General features: G+C 37.9%; 2 protein-coding genes across 11 annotated transcripts in view; one reads left to right on the forward strand and one right to left on the reverse strand.

Annotated features, from left to right (window-relative positions):
* The window catches only part of SLTM (SAFB like transcription modulator), a 37,174-nt gene extending 20,409 nt beyond the window's left edge, over positions 1-16,765 (forward strand). For 4 of the 9 annotated variants that reach the window (XM_080396601.1, XM_080396607.1, XM_080396606.1 and 1 more), the window contains exons 15-21: positions 167-341; positions 950-1,074; positions 2,229-2,399; positions 3,286-3,600; positions 4,056-4,206; positions 4,965-5,122; positions 5,481-6,132. In XM_080396601.1, the coding sequence (XP_080252727.1) occupies positions 167-341; positions 950-1,074; positions 2,229-2,399; positions 3,286-3,600; positions 4,056-4,206; positions 4,965-5,122; positions 5,481-5,589 (1,204 nt within the window). In that variant the 3' untranslated portion in view covers positions 5,590-6,132. Of the gene's footprint in view, positions 1-166; positions 342-949; positions 1,075-2,228; positions 2,400-3,285; positions 3,601-4,055; positions 4,207-4,964; positions 5,123-5,277; positions 6,133-11,692 lie in introns of those variants that run through there. The other 5 variants (XM_080396604.1, XM_080396609.1, XM_080396605.1 and 2 more) reach the window with 3 other exon arrangements.
* Positions 15,376-27,956, reverse strand: part of MINDY2 (MINDY lysine 48 deubiquitinase 2) — a 32,416-nt gene continuing 19,835 nt past the window's right edge. Inside the window, exons 7-9 of one of the 2 annotated variants that reach the window (XM_080396649.1) lie at positions 20,523-20,696; positions 19,116-19,289; positions 15,376-17,621 (exon numbers count right to left, since the gene is read on the reverse strand). In XM_080396649.1, coding sequence (XP_080252775.1) covers positions 17,502-17,621; positions 19,116-19,289; positions 20,523-20,696 — 468 coding nt within the window. In that variant the 3' untranslated portion in view covers positions 15,376-17,501. The other variant, XM_080396650.1, reaches the window with a different exon arrangement.

Raw genomic sequence — 27,956 nt, forward strand, 5'->3', positions numbered from 1 at the left:
CTGGTTTGGCTACATGGGGCTAAAGGAGCAGACTTCTGATACCAGGACTTCTGTCCAGAGCTTACTCTCAAATAGTTTATTTCATATCTATGCCAAAGGTGATGTTAGTTTTAGATGCGAAAAAATTTCAGATGAGTTTCTGCTACCTTTTTTTCTTTTTCTTTAGGCGAAGAGAAATTGCCGAGAGGGAACGTCGTGAGAGAGAACGCATAAGAATAATGCATGAACGAGAAGAATGCTTGCAGAGAGAAAGGGAACGATTAGAAATTGAAAGGCAAAAACTGGAGAGGGAAAGGATGGAACGGGAGCGTTTGGAAAGAGAACGTGTTCGTATTGAACAGGTGTGTATGTCTTTAGTTTGACTGTAGTGCAGTATCATTTGGGAGTATTACAGAGTTCACACTTGTGAATTTTTCTCTTCACCCTTCCACCCAGCCCACAAAAGAACCAGCCAAACGTTACATAATTCACAGCCTACAACAGCAGTAACCTTTAGCTCTTTGCTTGACTTTGACTTGTCTTTTGATGGCAGGCTCTTGCTGCTGGTTTATGCGGTGGCTATGTATGTCCGCCTCTAACACTGAAGTACAGCAGATCATATTGCCTAGGCTAGTCTTCCATAATTTTTCTGGATTTTTCTGAGAGAATGTCACTGCAAAACCTAATAAGATGTGTTTCTGGGCAACAAATACAGCAGCAATACAAGAAATTACCTGGAGATGCTTCTGTCTGATGTCCAATAGCTTCTCCAGATCTCGTCTGCTTTGTTAGAGAAGTATTCCTTACGGTCTTTAGTTTTAGATGCTCTCGAAGGATTAACTATAGCCGATAGCCTTTAATAGAAAACTATCGAGTATTAATTCCCTATACTTGCTAATTGTTCTGTTGGTATCTCTAATAAAGGGCTGGTTGGTTTGTTGTGCTTATTCACCCTTCCCTTTCACGGTAGGAACGTCGAAAAGAAGCAGAGCGTATTGCTCGCGAAAGGGAGGAGCTCCGTCGACAGCAGCAGCAACTTCGTTATGAACAGGAAAAGAGGAATTCTTTGAAACGTCCACGTGATGTAGATCACAGGTAAACTAATTCTCAAACCCTTGTTTTACAGTGCTGAGTGAAAGGCAACAGCTACCAGCCTTGTGTCAGACTTGAAAACGCATTTGTACCTGAAGCAAGTCTGCACAGAACTGGATTTCTGGTATTTGTTTGGTTTTGACAGCAGTTTATACCCAGCATGAAACATACCTTATCTGTAGAAGGAAAGTTTTGAAATAAGAGAAGCATCCCATGAATTAATTCTTAGTGTACAAAAAGAGCATAATGCAGTTCAGTGCATTTGCTGAGGAAAAAACTGTTCTTCTGCCTTAGTGGCTGAAATTTCTTGCTTCTAATTCGTGAAGAATTCACTTTTCTGGTAAATGGATGGTTCAGGACCTCAGTGTGATGGCTTTATCAAAGCTGACGACGTGTATGATTCGCTGCTTGAGCCACACGAATTCAGCTGGCTTCCGTCTTTATTTGTTTATATGAAGAGAACAGAGACCTCAGCCCTAAAATCGATATATCAGTGGTACAGCGGGAGGTAAACGCAAGTCGTCATGGTAGATACAGTAGCAGAACACGGACATTTCTTCACCAGGGGGATAAGGACAGCTTCATTTTTCAAGGCTGCTGCTGATAGACTTCAGTATCTCACATTCTTATCGTAGAGACTGTAGCTGAATGCTTCGAATAAGCAAGGCTGCGATGTTCCCTACGTTATTCTTTGCTGAGAAGGCTATTCTGATGTGTGGGTGTTTTGTGGTGGGAGTTTGTTTGTTTGTTTTTTCTAGAGGGCGATTTTTTTTTTTCCTAGGTTATTTTCAAGGCAAAATTTTGCTACAGTGATGTGTGTGTTGGGGTTTTGTTTTGTTGAGTGGTTTTTTTTTTTAAACTGCCCAACATTGTATACTGTTATTATTAGATTAGATTATTAAACATTAGATTTTATTATATATTTTGTGGATATTTTCTCACTTTAATTTGCACTTCAAAAAGAGGGATGTTTCAGGTTTTCTTTCTTAAATGACTCCCACTGCTGTTTAAGAGTCTACCTTGTGTTAGTGGCTTTCCAAATGAGCATCTTAAAAATGGATTACTGACTCTTAACAGTTTTGTGCTTATTAGGGCTTGATTTGGATACATGTAACTGATGAAGGTTCTTTTTTTTTTTTTTTTTTTTTTCTTTAAAGGAGAGATGATCCTTACTGGAATGAAAATAAAAAGATGGCTCTTGATACAGATGCACGTTTTGGTCATGGTTCAGATTATAGTCGCCAGCAGAACAGGTTTAACGATTTTGATCACAGAGAACGGGGACGATATCCAGAAGGTTCTTCTGTTCCATCATCATCTTTTGATAGGTGAGTTTAGATAATGGGGCAGGTATTTGCCTGCCAGCGTCTCTGTGTATTTTGCTCTTAACTGTTCAAAATTGAAAATGGTGCTAAAGGCTTTATACAGTTCTGCTGCAATACACTCCAGGCCTCAAGTCCTGGAACTTCTTGTGTCTTCAGGACTGGCTGTTTGTATCATGGAATCTGGTCTGCTTTTCTCTGAGGACTTTAAACGAGCAGCCTGATGGTCTTTTTTGAGTGACATTTTGAAAGATTTTTTGCAATTTATTCCTCTTTTGCATCTAGTCATAAGTAGGTTCCAACGGATTACATCTGTCCTACTTGTAACTTACCTCCTTAAGGGGCAAGGCTAGAAGCGACTGGTTTAATGAGACTCAAGAGCATTACTTGAACAATTCATTCATCAGAATCCATGCAGCTGTGCAGTAGATGCTGGTTCCAGATCCAGCTTCATGTTTCCATGCAACATCTCCAATAACCAGTTATAAAGTAGAAGTCCAGAAGCTACAGATATGTGGTCTTCTACTGTTACGCTGCAATGAACTAGAATTGTATTTTCTAGCTGACTCAGGAAATCAAGCATTTCCTCTGCGTCATACTAGGCAAAAAGGAGGCTCTACAATTGCTTAAATTATACTGACCAAAATGCGAACAGATAAATGCATAAAGAAATGTTAAACAGGCTGTAAGAACTTGATCTCAAAATGACAGTTGTAGAAATCAATGTAATTTGGGGTGGGAAGGATCTTTGAGAGACGTACCACCTATATTGTAATAAACATTAATATAAAGATGAATAATATTTTTGGATACTCACGCATGTGCTTAGATGTGCAGGGAAATGGGAAAATGGGAGACAAGCAAATGACTTCTTTGTACTTTACCAACTTAGGCGAGAACGTTTTGTAAATCAAGGTGAAGCAAAAAAGACTCGCCCAACAGCACGAAGAGAAGAGCCAGGCTTTGAGAGATATCCTAAGAACTTCAGTGAGTCCAGGAGAAACGAACCACCGCAGCCAAGAAGTGAACTGCGAGATACAGACAGACGAGAGGTGCGAGGAGACAGAGACGAAAGAAGAACAGTGATAATTCATGACAGACCTGAAATACCACACGGTCGACATCCAAGAGAGACTGGTTCAAATCCACCTAGGCAAACAAATTGGAAGAGTGAGGGAAGCATAAGCACAGACAAACGGGATGGCAGGTAAATTTGCTGGCTAACGAGCAAACTAGCGAGGGTACCGGTTCTTGTAGAATCAGGCATAGTAGCCGTTCCTCAAGAACTGATGTGTAAAGGGGAACAGACCCCTGCCTCCTAAAGAATGGCAAAGTCACTTTCCAAAAGCATGAGAAAAAAACCTGTGTGTAGGGTTCGCATGTTACCTCATCTGTAAATGTGGCACCGCCTCCCAGCCGTCTATTCTTAACCATGTGTAGCAACACGTAGTAGTAAGGAGGCTTTTGTGCAAGAATGTAGATGTAAACAAGTAACACATGAGCTGTAATTATTTAGAGCGCCACGTAGATCTAAAAGAATGTTTTTACGAAGCTAACGGCAAGTTGCTAGCAACCTGCAAAACAAAAAGAAAACTTTGCAGTCTGCATGTGCTGTGATTTGGTACCAATTCTATTACACTGAAACCAAAATTTTGATAAAAGCAATTTTTACAGAGGCGAGAGGCCAGATCGATCGGGAAGAGAAGTGTCTGGACACGTGAGAGGGGCACCTCCTGGTAGCCGGAGCAGTGCTTCTGGGTATGGAAGCAGGGAAGGAGAACGAGGCGTGATGGGAGAAAGAGGTGGAGGACAAGTGAGTCATCCTCTTGTGTTTGTGTGCATGAGTGAGAGACTGGAAAATTTAAAAATCACACTGGAAAAATGACCGTATAGCATCACACGAATCATTAGCAAGCCTTCTGGCTATTTTCAAGTTAGTTTTCTTTATTTTAAAGGTTCTTTTTTGTTGGGTTTTTTAATAAGCCACGAAATTCCAGAAAGCATACCCGATTCTTTTTATGTCTGCTATCTTTCACGTAGATAAGAACAATACCTGAATGAATTACTGATCAGGCTTTTGAGAATTTCTTGTTACCCTGTGTTTTCAGGATCTTAACTGCCTGCTACTTACCGTGCAATTTGTTGTTGTAATATGTAACATGCTACTGAGAAAAACCTTCCCTAAGACTTTTTAAAGTCCACAGACTGAATTGCTCCATGCTACTAGATCCTGAAGCATTTTGTTTTTTAAAAAAAGAGTGTTTGTTTCTCTGTAGCTCGATAGTACATGCTTGTCGGTGATTATATGAGAGCAGGAGGGAACTGGGAGTGAAGTGTGAGTTCATGTAACTGTTCCCTGCGTACCCACACAGTCATTACTGCAAATCAGTTATCTAGAGTTAACAGGGCTCTCGTAAGCATGGCTTATGCTGCCAGTGGACGGAAGTCTTAAAGATGCCTGACTTTTGTGTGTTACATATATAAGGTGTAAGCTTCACTTTCTTGAAGAGCTCGTTTCCTGTTGATAAAATACCCCTTTTCATTCTGAAAACGATTCTCGCTTTCCTACAGCACTATAACGAGGACAGACACGTTGTTGAACGCCACAGTCGTGAAACTGGACCAAGAAAAGAATGGCATGGACCTAGTTCTCAAGGAAGCGGGTATCATGACACGAGGAGAATGGGAGATGGCCGTGGAGGAGGGGGCATGATGTCTCCACACACAAGGTACAAAACCTACTCCTTCCTCTCGGTTCCCTACTGAGCTCTCCACGCTGCGGTTAGGTGTAGGCAGTGTTCTGGGCTCAGTGCGAGCAGCGGTGCTTCCTGGGGAGGGGTTGCTGCTGCACGACATCCCAACCCACCTTCCTGTGCCCGCACAGCAGTTGCGTTGCTGGTGGCAGCATTGCCAAGCCACACCGAAGCCAGCGACTTCTCGCAGCGACTCCCTTCTTGCATGGTTTCAAGTCTCTTTTAAGAGTTTAACGGTTGAGGGGTACGAGACGTTACATTCAATGTTCTTACCTGTGCACCCAGAGTTTAGATCCTGATTAACTTAACACTTTTTTAAAACCTTTGTTTCCAGTAACTCATCACCAATTAATAGAGTTGTACAGATCACAGGCAATTCCATGCAGAGGGGAAGTGGCTCAGGATTTAAGCCATTTAAAGGTGGACCTCCACGAAGATTCTAAGATCGACAGCCGCTTGGTTTCAAGATAACTTATTGAAATCTCTTGTAAACTTTCTCTGATTAAAAACAGGAAATCTTGTCTGGAAGTCCTGGTTAAATTTTTTTAATTTAACACGATTACTTTCCTCTCAATTTTGGAGGCATTTTAATAGTTACGTTGTAATTTTGGATAGTTTTTGTGTATCTTTGATAAGCATTTTCCCTGAGGCACTAGAGCTGCATAAAAACAAATTGGAACCAAAATATTTGTTAATCCTGTATAAAATAGTTCGCAGCTGTGTGCTAGTAGTTTGATTTACCAACATTAGCTCTGTGGTGTCATGCTTTAAAAGTTAGCTACTTCTCACAACATACACAACTATAACCTCCATTTTGAAGGTTGTCCAGGCTATTATCTCTGCTTTCTAATTTGTAGAGAAATAAGATTGTTCTTTCATTACCAGGTATTATGTAACCTATTTTTGCAGAAGGTACTGTTACATTGAGTGCATTTCTGTGTATTCTTGCAAATGTATTCTTTTGAAATAAACCTTCATATTCTGTATAGCTTCTAGTAAGTCTTTGAAAGAGTCTGTGGGGAAGGAAGACAGAATTAAACAGACCCGTTGGTACGGCAAACCAAAGCGGAGGTGCCGTCAGCTTCCAACTAAAGCTGCTTTGTCTCCTTCACTATCACTGAACTGGAAATCTAGAAGCAAGCTGGATAGCACAAGAAAGATTAGTACCAAAAAAAGACAAGAACACGTATGGGAGGCCTGAAGAAATAATTGTAGTTTGTTCTCAATGCTCAGCGAAGCTCTGGCAGAACTTTGATACAGCTGTTTTTTTTAAACCAGCCTGCCAGAAATGAACTTTGCTTGCAATGGCTGGGGGATCCTATCCACACCGTCCCCTTCACACACCGATGTGATCTGAAGCGAAAGGGCTGCATGTTTTTAACCCTTCTGTTCCGTTAAGCACTGCATGGCCCACGTTAAACCTCTCCTGAGCAGGCCCTGTCAGAAGGGGCAGCAAGGCAGGCCCAGGTCCATCTGTCCCCCCGTCAGCATTAAGTATCTAGTTAAAATGCTGCTTTTCAGCAAGCAAAGAAAGAAAGAAAGGAGAAAAAAAAAAAAAAAAAAAAAAAAAAAAAAAAAAAAGCAAATCTCATCCACTACACAGTTTTACCAGATGGGACAGTTACAGAAATTATCAGAGGCCCTTGCTAACAGAACATCAGAGCTTGTAAAGTGGTATTTGAGTAACAGCTGGAAGTTTTTACTGGTCCAGGTTGTCCTTTAGAGAATTATATTGTGAATTTTAAGGCAAGAGCCAGTAAGAACATGCTGATGTTGCACGTGGATCTCTGCCAACCTCAGTTACAGTCTTTCTGCTGTGTGGAAGAACTGCAAAGTATTGCAGTGTTCCAGAGGAATTAAAGTAGCAGAAAATAAGTTAAACTAAATTGTTGTTGAGTAAGTAGCCTTTCAGGAAAGATGGGAGGAGAGGAAAAACCTGGTATAACAGCATTTTTCTATAATTAATCCTTTGTGAATATTCACAAGACAAAATGCTGTATCAGCAAGTGTGTCAGGACCCACTCCTCCAGTACCTTACCTTGATGCATTTAGTATCTTCTCTGTTGTTCAGTCCTTACTGAACAAGAAAAATCCAAGAAGTTCAATGTACTGACTTTGTTTTTGCAGGAGTTTCCAAGAGAAAGTACAAGTTAATGCATTTTAAAAAGTACATATCCATTTGGCCGCAGTCTGTACTTCATCAGGTGTGACAATACATACAAATTAAATAGGTGCCATAAGATTAATTTATAGCAGCTAATGGATCAAATGGGAAATATGAAATTTTATAACTCTAAAAGACAAAGCTAACAGAGAGGTACAAAACTAAAGCTTTGATATGTGACCTGGTATCTTGCCTGCAGTGAACAGGGCTAATGTGCATTCCAACTTTAAAAGGTATAAATAACATTTCCTGACTTCTTTTGCTCAGTTAAATGAAAATGTGATTGTGCATGTGTAGATATTTCACTTAAATTAAAATCTTGAAACAACTAGGATGATAAGGGGGAAAACCTGATTGAAAATACTGCCAAAACCTTTGAATTTATAAAATATTTAGATAACAGAAGTCTATCCTTTTCCAGAGCAAGATATTATTTTTTTTAGTGATTTCATTCAACCTTTATTATTAGGGAAGAACATAAATACCAAAATGAAATACTTAAGTTTGCTCACTTAAATTTATTAACATACAATGAATTTCAGAAGACTTAACCAAAATATATCTCAATAGGGTAAAGACAAACTATAAGAGAGGCTGATAACTGGAGACATTTTTTAAAAGGTAACAGAATTTAACAGTTTTTCTTTCGTGGTACACAAACAAAAAGGGGTATTAAGATACAGAACTGGACTTCTCTGAAAATTATTTGCGTTGAAAATTATTTTAACAATTTACAAGGAAAATGTTGTTTCCTTATAGGCTTTAAAAACACATTAATACAGTATAAACAATTAAGGCTTTTAAAATGCAAAACATTCAGTAGTTGAACTTGTAGATGCCATTACAATGCTGGATAACAGTGTAACATGAAAAGGATTTCCATCACATACATCGGTACAAACAACACCGCATGACTGGACTTCATCAGGTCATGCACTTCTAAAATACAGTTGTTAAAAACTTAAATGTCTTCCACTTCTCTTGGTCAATCTACAGTAGCTTGCATTAGCTTTTATTTTTGCATTCCCTTTTAAAATTAGATTTAGAGATCAAGGTAAACATTAGGTGGCTAACGGGCTCACAGCTCCGCTGCTGATGTAACGCAGCAATTGTACCATTCTGGGGGGTCTAGGCAGGGCATCTGCAAGACATCGCTAGTCCTAAAATACACAGTTGGGCTTTTTTTTAATAATTTCGTTCTAAAAAAGGCCAGTCAAGACAGTTACTGTGATAACAAATACTTAACACTGAAGAACTAGGGGCAGTGGATTCCTTTCTATGTGTTTCACCTGCAGTTTCTTGAATAAGCTTCCCTGTATATGTAAAAGGTGATTATAAAAAGTTGGACAAGTAATAGCTATGCATTGACTAACCCGATAAAAAGATAACGAAAACTTATTTATGGACACTTTGATAAGACCTTCTGTCACTGAAAGCTGTAACACGAAAGATAAACCAACCCCCCTTGTCACGTAAGATTAAAGCTCGATCGGGTTATTGTGAGGCGACGGATGGCAGCGTCTTTCACTCCCTTATAAACAAAGCAGATGTCAGGTATTAAAACATTCCATGACCTTATAAACAAAGCAGGTGTAAGGTATTAAAAAACATTCCATGACTTTTTACTTAACAACTAGTACTGAGCAGGTAGCGACATACGTGGAGTTTCTTTCTGTGGGACAGAACAAGATGCTTGGTATTTTCTATAGGTTTAAGTACCACTATCACTTTTTGAGGCTTGAGTTATAAACCGTGATTATACACTGCAAAAATACAGGGGGGAAACAACCCTTCACGAGTGACAGGATTTGTCCCACGCGATCTGATGGGAGTCTGGGGAGAAGTATTAACTGGTTTCTTTTTGCAAGTACAAACTGTGTCAGAACCAGAGTCCTGCTTATTTAACGAACGTCTGGGCTGTACCTGTGTGACCAGTGATGCTCCTTAACTGGAGCAGTGCTGGTGGTGGCAAGGGTTATCTAAACACAGGTGAGGAAACGCTTGCTACGACAGATTTCTCCCTGGAAGTCGCTGTACCTAGGGTCACTTCTTTAATGGGTTCTCAGAAGTCGTTTTTGCTTGCCAGCCTCAAAGAGAAAGCATGTAAGAAATCCAGAAGCGCAAGCAGGCGGCTGTCAACTGAGTACATGAAATGCAAAGATGGAATTACTGCAACTATTCAGGATACAAAATGCAAATGCTAAATTATAAGTAGTTTAAAACTTCACAAGCAGGTTCATTGGTTCGCTGTATCTTATCTGCAGTGGGCTCAAAGATGACTGGCTACTATACTTTTCCAAGCAAAAGGAGGATTTTATTTCCACAGCAATAATGTTTTCCTATAATAAAGATAACTCAATTGTAAAGTCCACCAGGGCTGCAGCTGGCTTCACCTCACACAGAACCTGCTTTTGAACTCCCAGTCTGAAGACTTCACTCACTAGAACTTGGTTGTAAACAAAACCAGTCATTAATACACAACAGTTCCTTTTCGCTCTCGTTAACCTGCAGTAACAAAAGCCCTAAAATTAAGAGACCAGTTAATGCCCTGACACCAAAAGACTGAAAAGAAAACAAAGTTCCATTGGAAAAAAGCATAAAATGCTGAACAGCTACCATGCTGAAAAGCTAGTAAATCTGAAGATGCAATTGAATTCAAAACTCATTTTTTTTTTTCTCTTAAAAACACACAGGATGGTCTTAACACTGGCTTTCTTCTTTAAAAAAAAAGTAGCAGAAACATCATAGGGTAAACTTTCTTATTTGGTCTGAGCTTTTCCAGAAGAACAGTATTGGTCACCACCTTCCTTAACACCCTTTGGAAGCTCCAGCTGAAGTTGGAGGCTCAGCCGCTTATTTCGGCTGTTTCTCCCAGCTCTCCGCTTGCAGAGCTGATACACACTGGTAATTAATTACGAACAATTACAATAAATTGTGAAACTGGGTTGCTTAAGTCTACACTGAAATGTCACATTCCTGCTCGTGGCTTCATCTGGTAGTATGAAGTTGGACTGGGTAGACATTTAATAGAAAAAAGATTTAGGACAAGTGTTAAGCATTGCAATACCGCCCTGGGAGTTTAAAAGGATCCTAAGACACCGTCAGCCACTGCTAATTGCTGTGACTGAAAGGCAGCTCTGATCTGCTGGCCACTGCACTTCACAGCAGACCACAGTAAAAACCCAAACCGTTGTATTATTTTGTTTAGAAATACTCTTTTCCTAATATTTATTAAACCCTTCCAGTGACATTTCTACAGCGCAGGCTTGCTACTGGTGAAGCAGTTTCTTTGTTAGCTCTAAACGGTGACTGTGGCATATATAGCCAAATACAACATTCTCTTTCAGAATCAAATGTTGAGGTGGGTTGTTTTGTTGGGCTTTTTTTTTTGAATAGTATTATATTGAATATAGATGTACTACAAGACAAGAAAAGGACTGTGTCCAATCATTACATTTCTTCAGAAACTTTTATGCATTCTTTAATTTCCCCAAGACTGAAAAAGACCGTATTACAAAGAACATTTCAAGGTAGTTTCAAAATCTGTTAGGAAAGCGGCCATCTAATTTTCTGTATTTCTTTCACAGAAAGTAAGTGCATTTATAGCATGGCCAGAAGGAATCCCGCTAGCTTTATGAGAGCTGGCACAAATGATAAATTGTAATACGGGCTTAATGACAGTATGCACTTGGAATTCATACATTGCATGGAGAAGTCCATATAGTCACGTCCTCTGTATAACATCGTTAGCGTTAGCTCGGTGAGGATGGCAGGGTTGTGCCTAGCTGGACTATGCTGCATCCCCACGAGCAGCGTGAACGGCCAGTAACGGAGCTGGGGTGCTGAGCCAGCCCCCGCGGGCTAACGCGGCTGAGCCTGCGCAACACCTGCCCGCTCTGTACTCACTGAGCGGCCTCGGCTAACACCAATTATCTTCCCTTACATCTGACTTGATAATTCCCATTCACTATTATAATTTACCATCGCCAAAAAGAATGTACTTGCAACGGTAAAAAGCTTTAAGAGTTTTCCTGTAACTGTTCCGCAGCTCTCGTATTTAAAAGCGGCAGAGCTGCCAAGCGTCGGTTGTGGTTTTATCAGGATCATTTCTGTGTCTGAAGGCAGAAGTGTTCCCAGCGCTAGATTACAGGCAGAAACATTTAACTCATCCGCTGCACAGGCTGGACCCCATCAGCAAGCCCTAAAGAACGAAATACCCAGCGCCCATATTAGCGACTGCATAGGCCAGCTCATGTAAAGGGGAGAAGCCTTTCTGTTTTCTTACTGTATTTTGGAGTTCCCCAAAACAGGTGACAAACCCCAAGGACGTACCCATGACTCTGCTCGTTCAGGTTTACTGACACACTGACTGTTCCTTCCAGGTGCAGTTTGGACCCTTTCTGAGGTCAGTACAAAAGTCAACAGGTTTTGGACAAAAATACCAGTTATCCCAGCTTTTTCTGAAACACATCTAGAACAAAACTAAAAACACTAAATGATGTCAGGTGAAATTTTTGAGACTGCCTAGCATGATCTTCACCGTGAAAAATTACAGCTTAAGTCTTAAAAAGCCTGTGCACGCCGAGATAGACCAAGTTTCCCATTGCTTGTCCCAGCCCAGTGATGGAGAATCTGAGTTTGTATGAGCTAAAGGCATCGCCTCCCGAGACACTGGTACGTCACCTCCCACGTCACCGCGTTTCACAATAAGTATCGCTTAAGCTGGATGGGACCTAAACTGAAATAAGTCATCGCTAAAGGACATTCTCAAGGGATTCACTAAAAAAAATAAATATAAAACATAGATGAGTTTGTGTCCCTGCCCACTCCTAAGATCTATGTACATTTGGCGTAGTGTCTGACCATGTCAAGCCACCACAGTTCACCACTTTTGGCCCCGGCGAGACTGCCAGCCACAGCACCCCTGCTTCCTTCAACGAGTGACTCTGTGATGAAAGCCCTCACAGGGCCTTACTTCATGTTTCACCATCGGATTAGATTTAGGGAAACAGATGCCTTCCTTTTCATCATTTTGTTACAGTAAATTATTTTGTAAGCATACTTTGTAGACTAAGCTAGCAAACTTTTCAGTCGGGTACTGCAACTGAGCAAATTGTTTCCTCTGGATTTCCCAAACAACATTTTGTTGAAAACATTCCTATGCTGCCAAGCAGAGGAAAATGCGGGATCTTGCATTCTACAGATAATTAACCAGGTAGTTAAAGTTCTCGAGCTAAAAATCCAAGGAATTGCTCATTTCAGCACATGAAGCCTCTCCACGCGTGCAAGTAATCCTACAAACCAGAAAAGGAATTGTAAAGGCAGTAAAGAACTTTCAGGTTTCAACAAATTGTCTGGGGCTAACTCTCCAGGTGCAGAGAGGTCACAGTGGCAACAGCTGACACAAAGACCAAAACTGAGCAGTAGACACCTGACATTTAATAGAATCCTTTTTGGAGTTACCAGGGGGTTGGAACAGCTAGCCTTGACCTAGAAGCATGAAGGCAGCACAGTGCGTACAGGGGCGGACGCTGCCAGCCCACTGTGCTATCAGCACACTGGCCATTCCCTCAGTGAATTCAGCAAATTGTTTCCTCTGGATTTCCCAAACAACATTTAGTTGAAAACATTCCTATGCTGCCAAGCAGAGGAAAATGCGGGATCTTGCATTCTACAGATAATTAACCAGGTAGTTAAAGTTCTCGAGCTAAAAATCCAAGGAATTGCTCATTTCAGCACATGAAGCCTCTCCACGTGTGCAAGTAATCCTACAAACCAGAAAAGGAATTGTAAAGGCAGAGAATTCAGCTGTGGCTCAAGGAACAGCAAAACTGGGGACAAATCAATCCCTACACAATCTCAAGAGGTGGTGGAGGGACTTTCCTAGTCCTCAGCATTTCCCTACAGCACTTCTTCCCAGAGCAGATGACAGCTGAACTTAAATACGTTGCTTTTCTACTGGACAAGTGTAAGAACAAGCTGTGAACACAGAGCTATATGGAAACAGTATGGAAATTAACATCAAATAGACTTCTATGAGTGATTGATTTTGCATGAGGAAAGCATCATTCAACTCACCAAATTTTCCCACTCAAAACAATTCTGCTAACAGCCTATTGCTGTTTATGCTTTAAAAAAAAAAAAAAAGTAAATGTGCTGAATCACAAGATTAAATGCATACGTTTAAGTTCTTGCATGTGATATTTGCTATCACTGAACATTTTTCAGTGTCAGATTTTTCTTGTTACCGAGGTCTCACTATCACAGAGCGGATGGAAAAAATGTGAGTGTTATATTGCAATCAAACTAAGGCTTTGTACTTTTGCTTCTCTCTAATATGCTTTCTAATGAGGATATTGCATCATTTAACTTGCATTTCCTGAGTCACCTGCTGCTTAAGGTTACAACCTTAAAAAAAGACTACTTTTATATAAAATAAATACAGCTCTTTAATTCAGTATGATGTATTTAAGGATGTACTTTGTATAAACGTCAACAACTTACAATAAGCATCCTAATAGTAAGAAAGCTGATGTAGGCAACGAGCTAGCTTTGGGTTACCCATCTATTGTAGCAGGAAAGAAGAAAGGTTGTACATCAGCTTCACCTTTTGAGTATTTCCTGCTGAATACACCAAAAGATTCCATTTCAAGAACTCAAATTGCCTTTTATTACAGACTGGAAAATTTTTTCAAGAACTTGTGTGTACAAGTTTGAAGAAACATTTGACAATAACGTGAAATACCGAGTGAGTGTAGAGATTGGCTGGCAATCCAATGCAAGGATACACGGAAAAGCATATGCTTCGCTTCTAGCTGCTTGTGTCCCTGTGATCCACAAGAAGAGCTCTGTACAGACAAGCTGAACACACACTTTAATGCATTAACTAGACGGCTAGCTACAAAATATATTTTTTGCATTGTGTTTAAGTGATTTTTCAGGAATAATCATCTCATCCCTCTGGTGTTACAATCTTCCTTTGGATCCACTTTGTTGTACTGCGGATTCCATATGCGTGTCACAAGGGAAGTGGTATATCCGAGCATTTACAAAGTGCCTTTTAGAAAAACATTTATCACTATGGCAGTGCTCAATTTGTTGCTAATTTTAAGAATACTTGCATTTAGCTTTTTTTAAAAAAATTTCACAAGTACAACGCAACAAGAAAAATCCTATGATTATTTTCTGTGCTAGCTTTTATCTAGTGGAAAACAAGTTCTACTCTACTTTTCCGGACACTTTCATATATATTATGTAGGTATTTAGAGCATGTGCATGCTAAATTGTGTACACAGATTTAAAGTATAAATCTGTACCCTTCTGCCAGAACATGAGCTTAAAAAAAAAAAAAAAAAAGAGGCAAATGAAGTAAAGAGTCAGAAATAGACACAGTCTTTCTGGTACTCCATGAATATTTTATAGTATTGTTTTCCAAGCTCACTACTACAGATAAAAGCAATTCTGTTCAGATTTTTTTGATCATCAGATACTGTCATAGATACCAACTGTGACAGTTGCTTTTGGAATGGTTAGTCACAGTAGGGTGTAAGTTAAGCTTCCAGATAAGCTTCCAGATGTATTTTATTTTGGATATTACCAAGCTCATCTGCTTGTAACTTTTGCTACTAACAAGCTCAACTCATGCAGAACAATGCCCTAGATTTCAGGAATTCTTTACCTTTCTTCCCAAGATTCAAGACCTGTGAAGAAAGAAGGACATTAACTGTGTGAATAGCATGCCTGCCATCTCAAACAACCTGAAACCCTTCGGTCTTTTATTGAAAAAAACCTGAATTATCTGGGAGTTCAGACTTCACGATGAGCACTGGCATTTAACTCTTCTTCCTTTGTGACCAAGTGATAACATTACCATAACTACAGTATATTAGGTTTCAGGCACGTCTGTCTGAAACGGGAAATGGTACGTGAATTTTTCTAATACGAGCAAGTATCCTAGGCATAAAGAAATCCCCAACAGCCAAGATGCCTGCTCTAGCTAGATTTGTTCAAAAAAAGAATTTAAAGTGGCAATACTGTCACTGAAAGTAAAATAAGATAACAAACATTTAGCTCGACATATTTATTTTTCGAGGTCAATAAATAAATGTAAATACACAAATTTGGAAAAATCTTAGTAACAGAATGTTTTTAAACAACATTCTGGCTTAAAGTCTCTGTTATTGACACTATTGGAATATTTTCTGATCTGTTTGAAGTAGGTAACTCATTGTTGGTGATCCTCCATCATTAATTTGTTTGAAGAAGTTAGGCTGCTGCAAAGGAAGGCAGACATCAACCTTTGCTTTGACACAGAAAATTATCTGAACTGCATACATTAAGTATTATAGTTATTTTTCTGGGTGTGACTTTCTAGAGATAGAGAAATTTTTAAATTTTCAGTTTGCATATTAGAGACCTCCTACTGTTCATTACTTCATTATTATAAATGTGAATTCTAATAAAAGTGAGGGGGGAAAAAAGATAAAAAGGCATGGAAGAAAAAAGTGATACAAACTGGCTCTTTAGTTAATAAGACATTCTTCCTTTATCCATCTAATTTTCATTCTAGGTTCGTAACAGATTTATGTCATGACTGGTTCCCATCACCACAGCAAGTCCACTTGAAATAATTTCCAAGTGGCTTTTTACCAGTGGGCTTGTGTTTAGACACCCTCTCTCTTACGGAAACTCTCCAAACATCCAAACCCAGGAATGTCGTGTTCCACCTGGCTGCTTTAGCTTTCACAGATTATTGTATACTAATGCACTTACCCAGGCTTAGAGCATGAATACATAGCTTCTCCAGGAGCAGCAGCCTTTTTCAAAAGTATCTACAAATTGCTAAATAGAAATTTCTATCAAAAAGGTTCAGCAAGAAGGTAACTGTTATTGATTTAATGGAAGTGGAGGAAGATCTGTGGTTCCCTCAAAATTCAGCAAGTATTCTGTTTCTGTGTTCTATAAATACTACAAGACACAACATGTTTATTTGGTTCCCATAAATTAGAAAAATCTGGTTTCCAAAAATTCTAAATTAGTGATTTAAAAAACAAAATTATACATCTGACCACCTTCCCAAACAACCTTGGAGAGCAGCCTCGCTCCTCTCTCACCCTTCAGAAGTGTGCTTTTTAAGGATATATGATTTATAAAACAAACAGAGTGTGTTTTTAGCTACAGTACACTTGCTTAAATACACAAGTGGACATGTTAACATCATGTTAAAGTTCAAGGTACTTCTGGAAAAAAGGCAGATAGATAGTTATTTTAACTCTGCATTCTTACATAGAATAATGATTATTATAGACCTTAGTTTCCTCTCATCATTCACCTATCATATGGAGAGGTCAATAAATAAGAACTTATCTGGTCCAGTTTACCTACAAGAGAAAAAATGCTAAAAGAAAAAGAAGTTACTATAAAATTACTTGTTTAACCCTGATAACATCTGAGTTGCCATACCCAGTTTGTAATTGCAAGAAAAGCAAACAATATTCATCTTGCTTATTAATAAATGCCCCATTCTCTGTGACAATTTTCTGTACGTTGCCTATCGAGTCACATATTCTTGGGGCAAGAAAGCTGGCCAGGAGGTGCAACGACAGCAGTAACACAGTATAAATCTGGGTTCAAAAAACCGAACATACCAGATCCAGAAGCAAAGAAATCTGGACACACTGAGGAGGCAGTGCCCAGCTGTTATTTGGGCTCTTGTGTTGTGAAGACTATACCCAGCCTAAGATATAGTTTCATACCACGTAAGGAACACAGAACTCTGTTGTGCTAGTGTACAGACTTCAGGAAAAAGTCTTGCACAAAACAAATTACCTCCTTTGTTTTAAGTAGAAGATAAAACAGCTTACTAACTGATGTAATGAGTAATGGATGTCACTCTGACACAAAACTTGCCATGACTTGTGTGTTCAGCTACAAGGTGCAGTATTTCTTACGACTAACTCAAAGCACAGCCGCATCCCACTGTGACTTGGAATTCCATCTTGAGCAGCACGTGCTATGACTTTGAAGAAAGTCTGTGTGATTGTAACAAAGTCACCCATCCTCTCTTGAAACATGAACAAAATCCATGGGGTAATCAGGCACAGGCGGCATGTAACGGGTTTGTCTTCCTTTTTACTCCTTGTTTTTGCTTCTGAGGACATGCACTTGGCTCCAGACTAAATCCATTTTCTATTACAAGAGAACACAGCTGTTCTTCTCTTTTTCTCTCTCTTTCTCTCGAGGCTCTTTACGTTTGCGTTCGTTACTCCCAGATTGTCTTCCGCTTGCTGGAGAAGCAGCACCTTGCACCTGCTATGTAGAAAAAATAAAATCTTGAATAAAACAAACATCATTGTAGATGCAATCTGAAGTATTACTCATGTTCAAGTTCACAAACAAAAGTTTAACTATTATGCAAACAGCTCAATTCAGGTGGGGACTTTTTGTATAAATACTCCAGAACTGCCACAAAAGTTCTTATTTCAAAAAAAGATGAAGTCAGCTGAAAACGTATTTCAAGTCCTATGTGTCCTTTCTATTGTGTCCACGTGTTCAGACCAGTTGTTTCAATAATAAAAATTGGCTTCAAAGTATTTTCTGGCACTTTATATTACTGTACTGGAAGTTTTGCTAGTTTCTTTTATAAGAACATAATCCACTTTTCAGAAGTTGCAGAGTGAAAGCATTGCTTTAGACAGCAGACATCACAAAGCAGCAGCTTTTGTGACTAGAAACTAGTTGAGAACTTGGCAAGAGGGTTGGTATACGAACGTAATATTTTTTGTTACTTCCATCATCTATTCGAGCTGTTATCCATTCATAGCTGCAAAAAAGCATGCTGTTAAGTCCTGTTAAGGAGGTTCTTCAGTTCTTTCTACCTTTCTGCAGCCAGCAGTAGTGAATCTTTGTCTTAGAAGTAGCTACCGATGATTCTATTAAAGCAACAAGCAGTGAAAAGAATACAACTTTCAACTGTCAAAATTCTTGTTTCATGCTTAACAAGCACACCAATTAATGGTTCTGAATTGCTTCAGGCCATCAAAGGTTCAGCCTTCATGCAGATTTTTTTTTATGTTATTTGTAAATAAAATCTGTTTTAAAAGTCTTCAGCAGTTAAGAACTCTCTGAATCCAGAACTTGAACCTAAATATTGCCTCCTGCACACAAGAGTGTCCAAGTTATATGTTCAGTTTATATATATATATCTTTATACTATTCAGTTATATGGCAATTTTGTATATACATGTGCATGAATCATATTTTCCAAGCATTTTGAATGCAACTGCTTATGGGGATGGGACAGAAAGGTGTACTGGGAGAAACTGTTAGTTTCCCAATTTGAAACTGGACTGAACAGATTCACCTGATATCACTCACTGAAACACCTGAAAACGTACAGCAACAAACCTCTGCAAGACAAAATAAAGGCAAAACTGACTACTATCAAAACTCTCTTATTTGAATGCTATTTTGTAAGTAATGTAAACTATTAGCTAATACAAGCTTTGTAACCTTATGTACCAACTCGTCTCATCATTCCAACTGAAACAGTATGAATGAAACCCTCATTTAGGTTAGGCCTGCTTTAAAGTATTTAAGTGGCAGCAACTGCCGTATCTGCATAAATAATCCAACAACTATAGCATATTTCTTAAGATCCCTATATTATTAGTCTCATCAGTTGCTGTACAGAATGTAAATAGCAGTCTTACCAGTGTCAAACATTTACAAATGTAGATGTGTCTATGTAACTATTGAGTTACTCTCTAAATCTTGTGATCATATTCGGTGATAATGCTTTCTTACCTGGACCTGAGCAGCTGCTTGTTCTTGCTCCTGATAGTACTGAGAAGCTCTCCTGTCCTCCTCTTCCTGGAGCTTCTTTGCTAGCTCTAGATCACTGATTCCTTCTGGGATCTGTTCCCAGTTGATCTCTTGATTTTGCTGCTCTTGTTGTAGAGACAATGCCATCAGATAATCCTAAAAAGTAAACTTGTTTATTAATGCTCTTCTACATACAGAAGGAGTCAAGACATATCAAGTGACTTTTTCAGAATGTGCAGATAAACAGCAGCATCACTTTTCTCAGAGCCTCATCTTCAAATAGATTACCTCATGGGAAACAGGACTTTGTTTCAGAACGTGTTCATAACCTGAACTGCAGAAAGGCTGAAAACAGGTGCCTATACCGTAGCTGTTTGTGTAAACACAAAAGCTGATTAAACCCCCCTGCTTTCAGGTTTAAATTCCATTACCTGGGCAGCAGCAAAAGACAGTGTCGGCTCATACCAGTTCTAGGTAGAAGATTTTAAAGCTCTCTGCAATTTGCTATTTCTAATTAACAGTGATTATGTTTGATAGAGTATTAGCCCCACTTTACTGAACAGTGTTGAGAGTACATCAATAACGAACACTAACTCCTAAGCAGATGAGAAAATAATCAAGAGGTAGTTTTGGATATATCCAGACAGCGACTCAAGATATTACTAGCCCGGTTATTTTTGCCAGATTCTTTATTTGGCAAGAGAGAGATAGTGCTTGAATTTATTAAAAAGCATCTGCTTATTCATCCCTCTCTGTATTTAAAAGCAGTTATGGTGATTATTATATGTTTATTTTGCTCATTCAGAATGTAAGATTTCCAAGGAGCTTAGTCTTACCATGTGCTTACGCATTAACTGGTACAAATAAGTCCTGTCTCAGACAACTTCTGCTAACTATTAGACACAGTTAAGAATAACAAATAACCACCATCGGACACAATCTGCTATGGTTTTTGTCCTACATTCAAAGCGGGCATCAGAAGGCAAAGTTCAGTTATGACAATATTAGTGACCTGAAACAAATTTGTTATGGCATGAGGAGTTCCACGGTGCTGTTTCTGTTTCCATATACAAGGCAGATGTGACATTTCACCTGAATAAGTTCTTTGCAGAACTGGATGATGAGAGATTAAAATCAGATTTTCCAAACTATTCACAGCTGGTCTTAGTCTTCCTCCCTTGAAGTCATGCTAATACTTCAAAGTAGCACTTTTGGGAACCCCAACCTAAGTATCTAAAGAATTTTTTTTTAGGTTCTAATATATACATGAGTACACGTACATACACATCTGTGTAAGTATACGTACATATATATGCCTAAAAAGGCATACTAATTGTTATATATAGTCACAAACAGAAAAAATACAATAGAAAAGCAGAAATCCAGTACTTGATCTATTTGATCCTGCTGCCCTCTGTAGACAGTTTCAGGATCTGATGGAGGCCGTAAGTGGAATTCAGAATCACAGAAATTTCCATCCCCATCCACGTTGTGTAAGCTTTCCCAGACAACTTTCTCTTCTGTAAGAAAGCCCTGGTCTGTCACCAGCAGGTAAAGCTGACCCTATGCAGAAGAATAAACAAAACCTGTAAAACTAAAAAAAATTCTTTTTTATAATCTGACATAATTAGCAGAAATGATCAGCTAATACAACTGTTGCTTTCCAGTAAAATGTTTAGATTTTAAAACATTTTAAATTTAAATGAATCAGGATACAGCACAGAACACCAGATACTAGTACTCATTGCTAAATTAACAGCCACGCTTAATTTCTATGTTTCATCTTGTAATTTTTCATTATTAAAGTTTATATTGACTAAAAATTAATATAAAACATTAATATATACCTTGATAACTCTTTGGAAACACACCTAAGTAGTATACCTCATGACTGGCAATGTAAATTTTAAATCCCAGGACAAATCACATTAAATTCCAAATGCCAGGTCTGAAGACAAGGGTGATCTTTCCAAATAATCCAAGAGGCATTACCTCAAAACGACCACATCTCAGACTTCACATTTTTTAATGGGTTTTGATAGAATCTGAGGTTTACTTCAATTGAAAAAAATAGATTTAAGAGTCTTGCTATCACTTGTTACCAATAACTGCTTTTGTTGGATTTTAGCCTTTTTACAGTTCCACAAGGCCGAATTCCTTGATTTCAAACTCTGAAATTATAAAATGGGCTGGTCTGGGAGTGAAAGAAACAGTACTAACAAGTCCAGAAGCCAAGGTACAGGAAGGATGAAATGCAAGCTTAGGCTGAAGGAATGGGAGAGGAGCTGGAATCAAAGGGAAATTACAGCAAAACAGCACAAAAATCCATGTACAAATTTCAATTTAATTTTCATCTTACACTACCCCTTTTGAAATATTTTTAGAATTATACTCCAAAGCAAGAATGTTATTACTGCTTACACAGCACATTAAGACTGAAGCCTTCATGAATATTACTGAGCACACCAAATCAGGATATTCAATGCAAAACCTGTTGCAGCGTTTTAGCTGTAAAAATCAAAGCAGTTTATTGTGACGTCCACAAAAATTTGCTGTTTGTATTACAGCAGCACACGAAGGGTTCTCAAAGACCCCTGTGCTAAACATGTACCAAAACACGAGAGGCAGTTCCTGTTCTATTTCATAGGCTGAATAGGCAACAAAAGAAAACATTGCCCCTATTCAGCAAGCACAGAGCTAGCTCACTGATTTCTCTCAAGTCATTAAAAGATTGTCTACAAGAGATGCTGAAATTGAAATCACATCTCTTCAACCCTATTAAGTTTACAGCCATCCCTTCTGAGGCTGGTAGGTCATATGACTGAACAAAAAATATTACCTGCAGATTCAGATGCAGCAATTGCTCTAACAGTACCTAATACCATAAGATGCACTTACACTAAAGGCCAAACAGGTAAAAACCCCCCAAGATGTGGAATGCCAGCTACCCCAGCCCAGGTGGGCTTACAGATACAAGTGTCAGCAACAAGTCTGACCAGGTAACATCATCTAAGGAATCAGCTTTCCCTCAGAAACCTGGCTAAAACCCAAATGCTACTTCTGATGCTTAAAAAACACCCAAAGGAAATAACTTCACAGAATTTCCAATATGCACAGAATACCTGCTTCACAGCGTCTTACATATAAGTTGTCTTGAAAAAATGAAAAAAAAAAACCCAACCCAAAAAATCCCACCAACCCCAAACCCACAGAATCTTTAAGGTAAGTGTATTTGAACCTCTTAAATTTTATCCTGACCAGTACATTGATTCAAACAAAACCTAAGAAGAGGGGTGTGTCCAGTTTTCCTCTATTATGCCATACATTTGAATTACCTTTTAAACAGCTCATGAACAGTGTAGTTTACTAATAACACTGAAATAGGAAAACGGTAATGCTTTCATCATCTCCCAACTATTATAAACTGAATTTTCACACACAAATATTAAGTATATCATTACATTTACAGGATTACAATCTGTCATTCAAAGGTATTTCAAAGCTAATACTTGTTTGAAATAAAGAATTGTTTCAATTTAAATAAAATTCATATTCTTAATTTTTTGTTTTAAGATCTCCTCAGTTGAACTAGACCTGAACACTGATTGTAAAAATGCCATCCTAAATAAACTATTTTAATACAGCTCCCTGATGAGAGGCAATAAGCTGCACTACCTATCACTACATGACCTAAACAATACCATTCCGATTCCAATACCAACCGCAGAGTTAAAAACATGCTGCTTCACTTTTATCAAAACCTAGCAAACCAACACACAGAGGCTCCCTAGTACCTGTGAAGAGGCAGAGTTCCTCTTCACTTTATTGGAATGGCAGACCAGTGGGAAAGCAAAGATCCCAGATGCAAAGTTATCTTTCCCTTTTTGTTTTTGATCAAGTGCTCTACCTTCTATGAGCGTAACTGCATGGAAATTCTCCAAAAAAAAACCAGATTCCCAAGGACTCTCATAATACTGCTAATATTTATGTACCTTTTGGTAATAATTGGACAACTTTCAGTTTCATATACAAAATCAGAGGACTCTGCTCTTTCTGTATTAGGTGTAATGTAGCTACTTGTGGCGACAGATACCAGTCTTCCTAGAACTCCCAGGTTTTGTCCCTTCTACCTGCAAGAAGCAAACAGAAGCTATGCCTGCGGACTGGCTTCATAGGCACTGTTTTAACTTTGAGCATGTTTTCTTCCCAATCCTAAAGGCTCACAGGCCAACTTCACAGGCACACCCAAATTCCACCAAGGGGATTTGGGGATATGAGAAAATCTTTTTATGTCGTGACCTTCATACTCAAAATTTAAGCTGCTCTAAGTAACAGCATGCCTGGTGCCAGGAGCCAGCCACCATCCTCCAGCACTTGGCAGGTCGTGAGATGAGTCTAGCTGTTGAGAGACAAGGATACACAACCAATATAACGCTGGGATTTCTGACTGGATGTGTCCAGTATTTTTACACCCTATTTGTACCCTACCAAACAACGTGTCTGCACTTCAGCTCCACTCGGTGCAACACACAACGAGGAAAAAGGAAAGAAGGTAGGGACACAGTACAGAATCAGTAAGAATTACTAAGCGTAGAAACATTTATTTACACCAAATTAAAAATAATTAGGAAGGAGGCTTTTAAAGAGCATAAAAATCAGAGTGTGTTTTCTACCTAACAGACCAAGGTCCTGATTCTGCATTTGCTTTCTAGTCAGGGTTAAAGCTAAAAGAGCAAGATCAGCACATTAAGGTCGTGCAATTAAGCTAACAAATATACATAAATATGCTTTTCAAGAACACCTTGCCAGGAACAGTATCATACTTTAAAAGACAAATGTGTTCCTACCTTCATAAAGTCTTAACTGGCCATTTCTAAGGTATTATCAGCTTATCTGTTAGGTTTGGTTTTAAATGTGGGGTTTTTTTAATAAATACAGTCTCATGGGTTAACATTGCCCCAAAAATACCGGCACATAACATACAGCAATAGTATCTACTAGTAGCTGTTGTCAATAGAGAATAAATCAATAAAAGAAAGTCTCAAGTGCATAACTGTTAAGATAAACTGTGCCTACAATAAAATTACGAATAATTATTTATCCTAAGAATCAATAGCTAGATATTGTAGACCAATGCCCACATTTTATAGTTTCACATATAAAAAGCTTGAAATAAAGCGAAGGACAAAAGCAAGATTATTCTGAAGAATGATGTCATACTCTTGTGGTTTGCACAAAAGAACTCTCTGAAATGCAAACATATGTAGGCTGCAGGTGATGTTACTGGTTACAAGATCTCCTTTCCTGGGTTAAATTTATGATCAGATTAAGTAACTAAAATTAATGGCATCAGAACAAGTAGTTTGAAGGCAATTACCAAGTTCCCAGCAGTTAAAAAAACTGAAAAAGAAAACCAAACAGCTGTCGAACAGCTACATACAGTAAAGACAAACACTTCAAGCTTTGTCCTTTAATTAATCAATCCTTTAAAGCCCGTGTAATTGTTCTCTTGGACTTCTGGATCAGATCCCTTGGTTTTCATGAAGATGTTTTTTATGTGAACGAAGCGCTATTGTTTTAGGTTAGTCTAAACTATCGGAATATTTTCCCTGTTAGACAAAATTAAGATTTTTTTTTGAAAAAATATACACCATTTGATTACACAGAGTAAGCCTCAGAAAAAAAACCTGTACACTTACTAAAAAATGGAAAAATATTTAAACATTAAGTTACATACATTGCCTCTACTATGCCAAACTCAGACATCATCTTAAACGCTCAAGAAAAAAGCGCAATTAATTTTTATTTGAATAAAAGTCTGTGTTGAGTTCTGAAACAGAAACCCAACATTTATAAACTAGAAAACATAATTGCAACACACATACTTCAAAATCCAAACAGGAGTTTTGTTACTTTTCATTAAAGAAAATAGGTTGTATCACAGTCACATCAGTGGGAAAAACGTTCCAACTGAACTAAGATATTCTTACCAAACTGATCCCCTCTTTACAGTCCTGTTTTTCCTTGATCTAGGAATTATCATTTGATGTATTTATTATCTGTGTAATGAAAAGCAAAGGCAAAAAAAAAAAAATCACATATTTAACTGCTGAAAGTGATTACTGTATAATGACATGAGCCAAGACCATTAATACGCAATTAAAGGGACAGGAAGTAGAATAAATGATTACTCGGGCAAATGGACAAGTAACAGTGAAAGAGATTAAGAATCTGATAACTGAACTGCCATTATTAACTAACACTCAACATACTTTGACAGATGTCTAATATTACAGAATTGCCATATTGGTTGTTCCTCTGTATGCGATAATGAAATTTAAGTGTTACATAATTTTTCTGTAAGCATAAACATGATCCTAATACTCAAACTTCAAATCAGAAAAGACAACATACTGTATTATGCAAATTTAATTCAATTCTCAGAAGAGGAATAGTAAAGTATTAATTATTCAAGACTATATTAAATGGTATGAACTGAGTAAACAAATTATAATTGAACTGATGGTCTATTCTGAAATGCAGTCTGTGAAATCTTCTAATTACATGGTGATACCAACTCAGCAGCTTTAAAGAAAAACAACACTGAAGTCTTTAGAGCAGATTACATCAAAACTTTTCATACCAGTTTCTGAAAGAAATCACTGCCACCATTCTACTGTAGTTACTCTACTCATCAACTTCCACGATTTTAAAGTAAATGCTGTATCTAAAATGGAACAATTATTATTGAATGAGCCCCTTCCATGAAATTTTACTCCCTGAATCAGTAATCTGGAAGACATGTAAAAATGGCACAATAGTTACCTGCCTGAAGATTAACCTTTTAGAAGTGTCCATATATTAGGTTGAACTGGAATACTTCAAAACAGTAACAAATATTTTCAAATACAGTGAACTAAACACCGTTTTCCCCCTTTTGCTTTTTCTCTTTGTTCATAAGCCACATACTCTTTTTTAAAATAATCAATATTTTTAAAAGTGTTTGAATACAACTTCTCACATTATTATTGTCCATCTCAAAGCCTGAAGTATTATCTTCAGCCCGGTAACTAGTGTAGAAATGCCTTTTAAGTATCTGCTAGTCGAGATCGTTAATAAGCTTTTGCCTAAAGTACATCACAGCACTGATAACTCCCTGATCTAACACCAGGTATTCATAACATTGCTGCATGTTCATAACCATTCTATTTCTGAACATCCAAGAAGCACTTCAGACAAAAAAACCTCACCACCTATTTTATTATTATTATTTCATAACAATTAAAGAATAACACTAAAAACAAAGCCATGTTTGTGAGGAGTCACTCTAGTTCCCTTCCTTACAAATTCCTTTACTATCCATGCAGAAAAAAATAAAATAATCTTGACATCAGTAGAGACGCTGGCCACAAAGGAAACAAGTAGGTTAACCAGGTTAACAATCGTACTAGTTAGGCACTAGTATGCCCAACATTTCCAAGGAGCCCTTGCCACTATGCACCACCTTGTAACAGCAGCCTATGAAAAAGTTTTTAAAACAAAGATGCAGGAATTCAGAATACTGCACTGTTTGCTCACACTTCCACATCACTTGTTTCAGCAGAACAGCCCTCTAAAATGATCAACCCAAAAGCAAGGTCCGTTGATCCAACCATGGAAAGCCACTTGAAACTAAGTATAATTGGGTAAAATGTTGTCAGTGTTAGTAAATCTTCTATTTTCAGATTGATGCTGTGTGTCATATAATAAATAGTGCAAACTCTTTGTAACAGACTTAAACCCCAGGAAGTTCAACTTATATGCACAAAAAAATGTTACGGGTCTCCACCTCTCCCATTTCTGCTCCAAAATATCCTTGAGACTATCCCTTATTAAGGAATGACAGGTAAATGCATATATATTTTATTATATGTTTATATAATATAATAAAATACACATATTATATGTAATATATATCAATTACATATAATTTATAAATATATTCATAAATCACATAATTATATTTATAAATACATATAAATTATATATAATATACATATAATATGTATAATTATATATGTATATTTATAATATATTTTAAACCAGAAAATATCTGTTATCTCTAAAACAAGCTCACCAGATGGGATGTGGAAAGAACTCCAATACAACTTAAAAAAACAAATCTGTTCGACCAAGCACCAAAAACAATAAAAATGGTTTAATCACAATCATATGACTGTTATGTGGTACCAATATGGAACAGGATTAAGGCTATTTGGGTTCATCTGTTGTATTAGAAAAACTAATACACTGAACTTTAAAACATCTCTGATTCATGAATATTGCTCTTTGAACTTTTTCCTAAATTACTTGCACCTGCTCCTCAATTCTAAAGCAGATTCTAGAAAAGATAAGCATAATAAGGAGTTGGAACAGGATTCTGCATTTCTTTTGAAAAAGAACAGCGATCTTTTTTTATTTTTCTCCAGTATGTGCAGTTAAGATCAGCCTACAGCCTACCTTCTTTGACTATACTGAAATCCAAGTCCTTTCACTAAAGTATCAGCCTCAAAAACCCCCACTGATCTTAAGAAATATACCCAGTGCAGAAGTCACTGTATCAGCTGTACGTGAAAGCTTCCAAATAAAAAATTAGCATCATTAGAATTCTTATTATACAATCTAATGTACCCAAGGGATTTTCACGATAAATTCTTGCTAATTATTCAAAGTATAAATGTTTCTAAAAATGCAAGTTTTATTATATGTACATAACTTACTATGTGCATAACTCCCTTTTGTTTAACTTCATAACTGTTTGTATGTTTCCATATATTGGAGGGG

This window comes from Falco punctatus (assembly GCF_963210335.1).
Source record: "Falco punctatus genome assembly, chromosome: 7".
NCBI lineage: Eukaryota > Metazoa > Chordata > Aves > Falconiformes > Falconidae > Falco > Falco punctatus.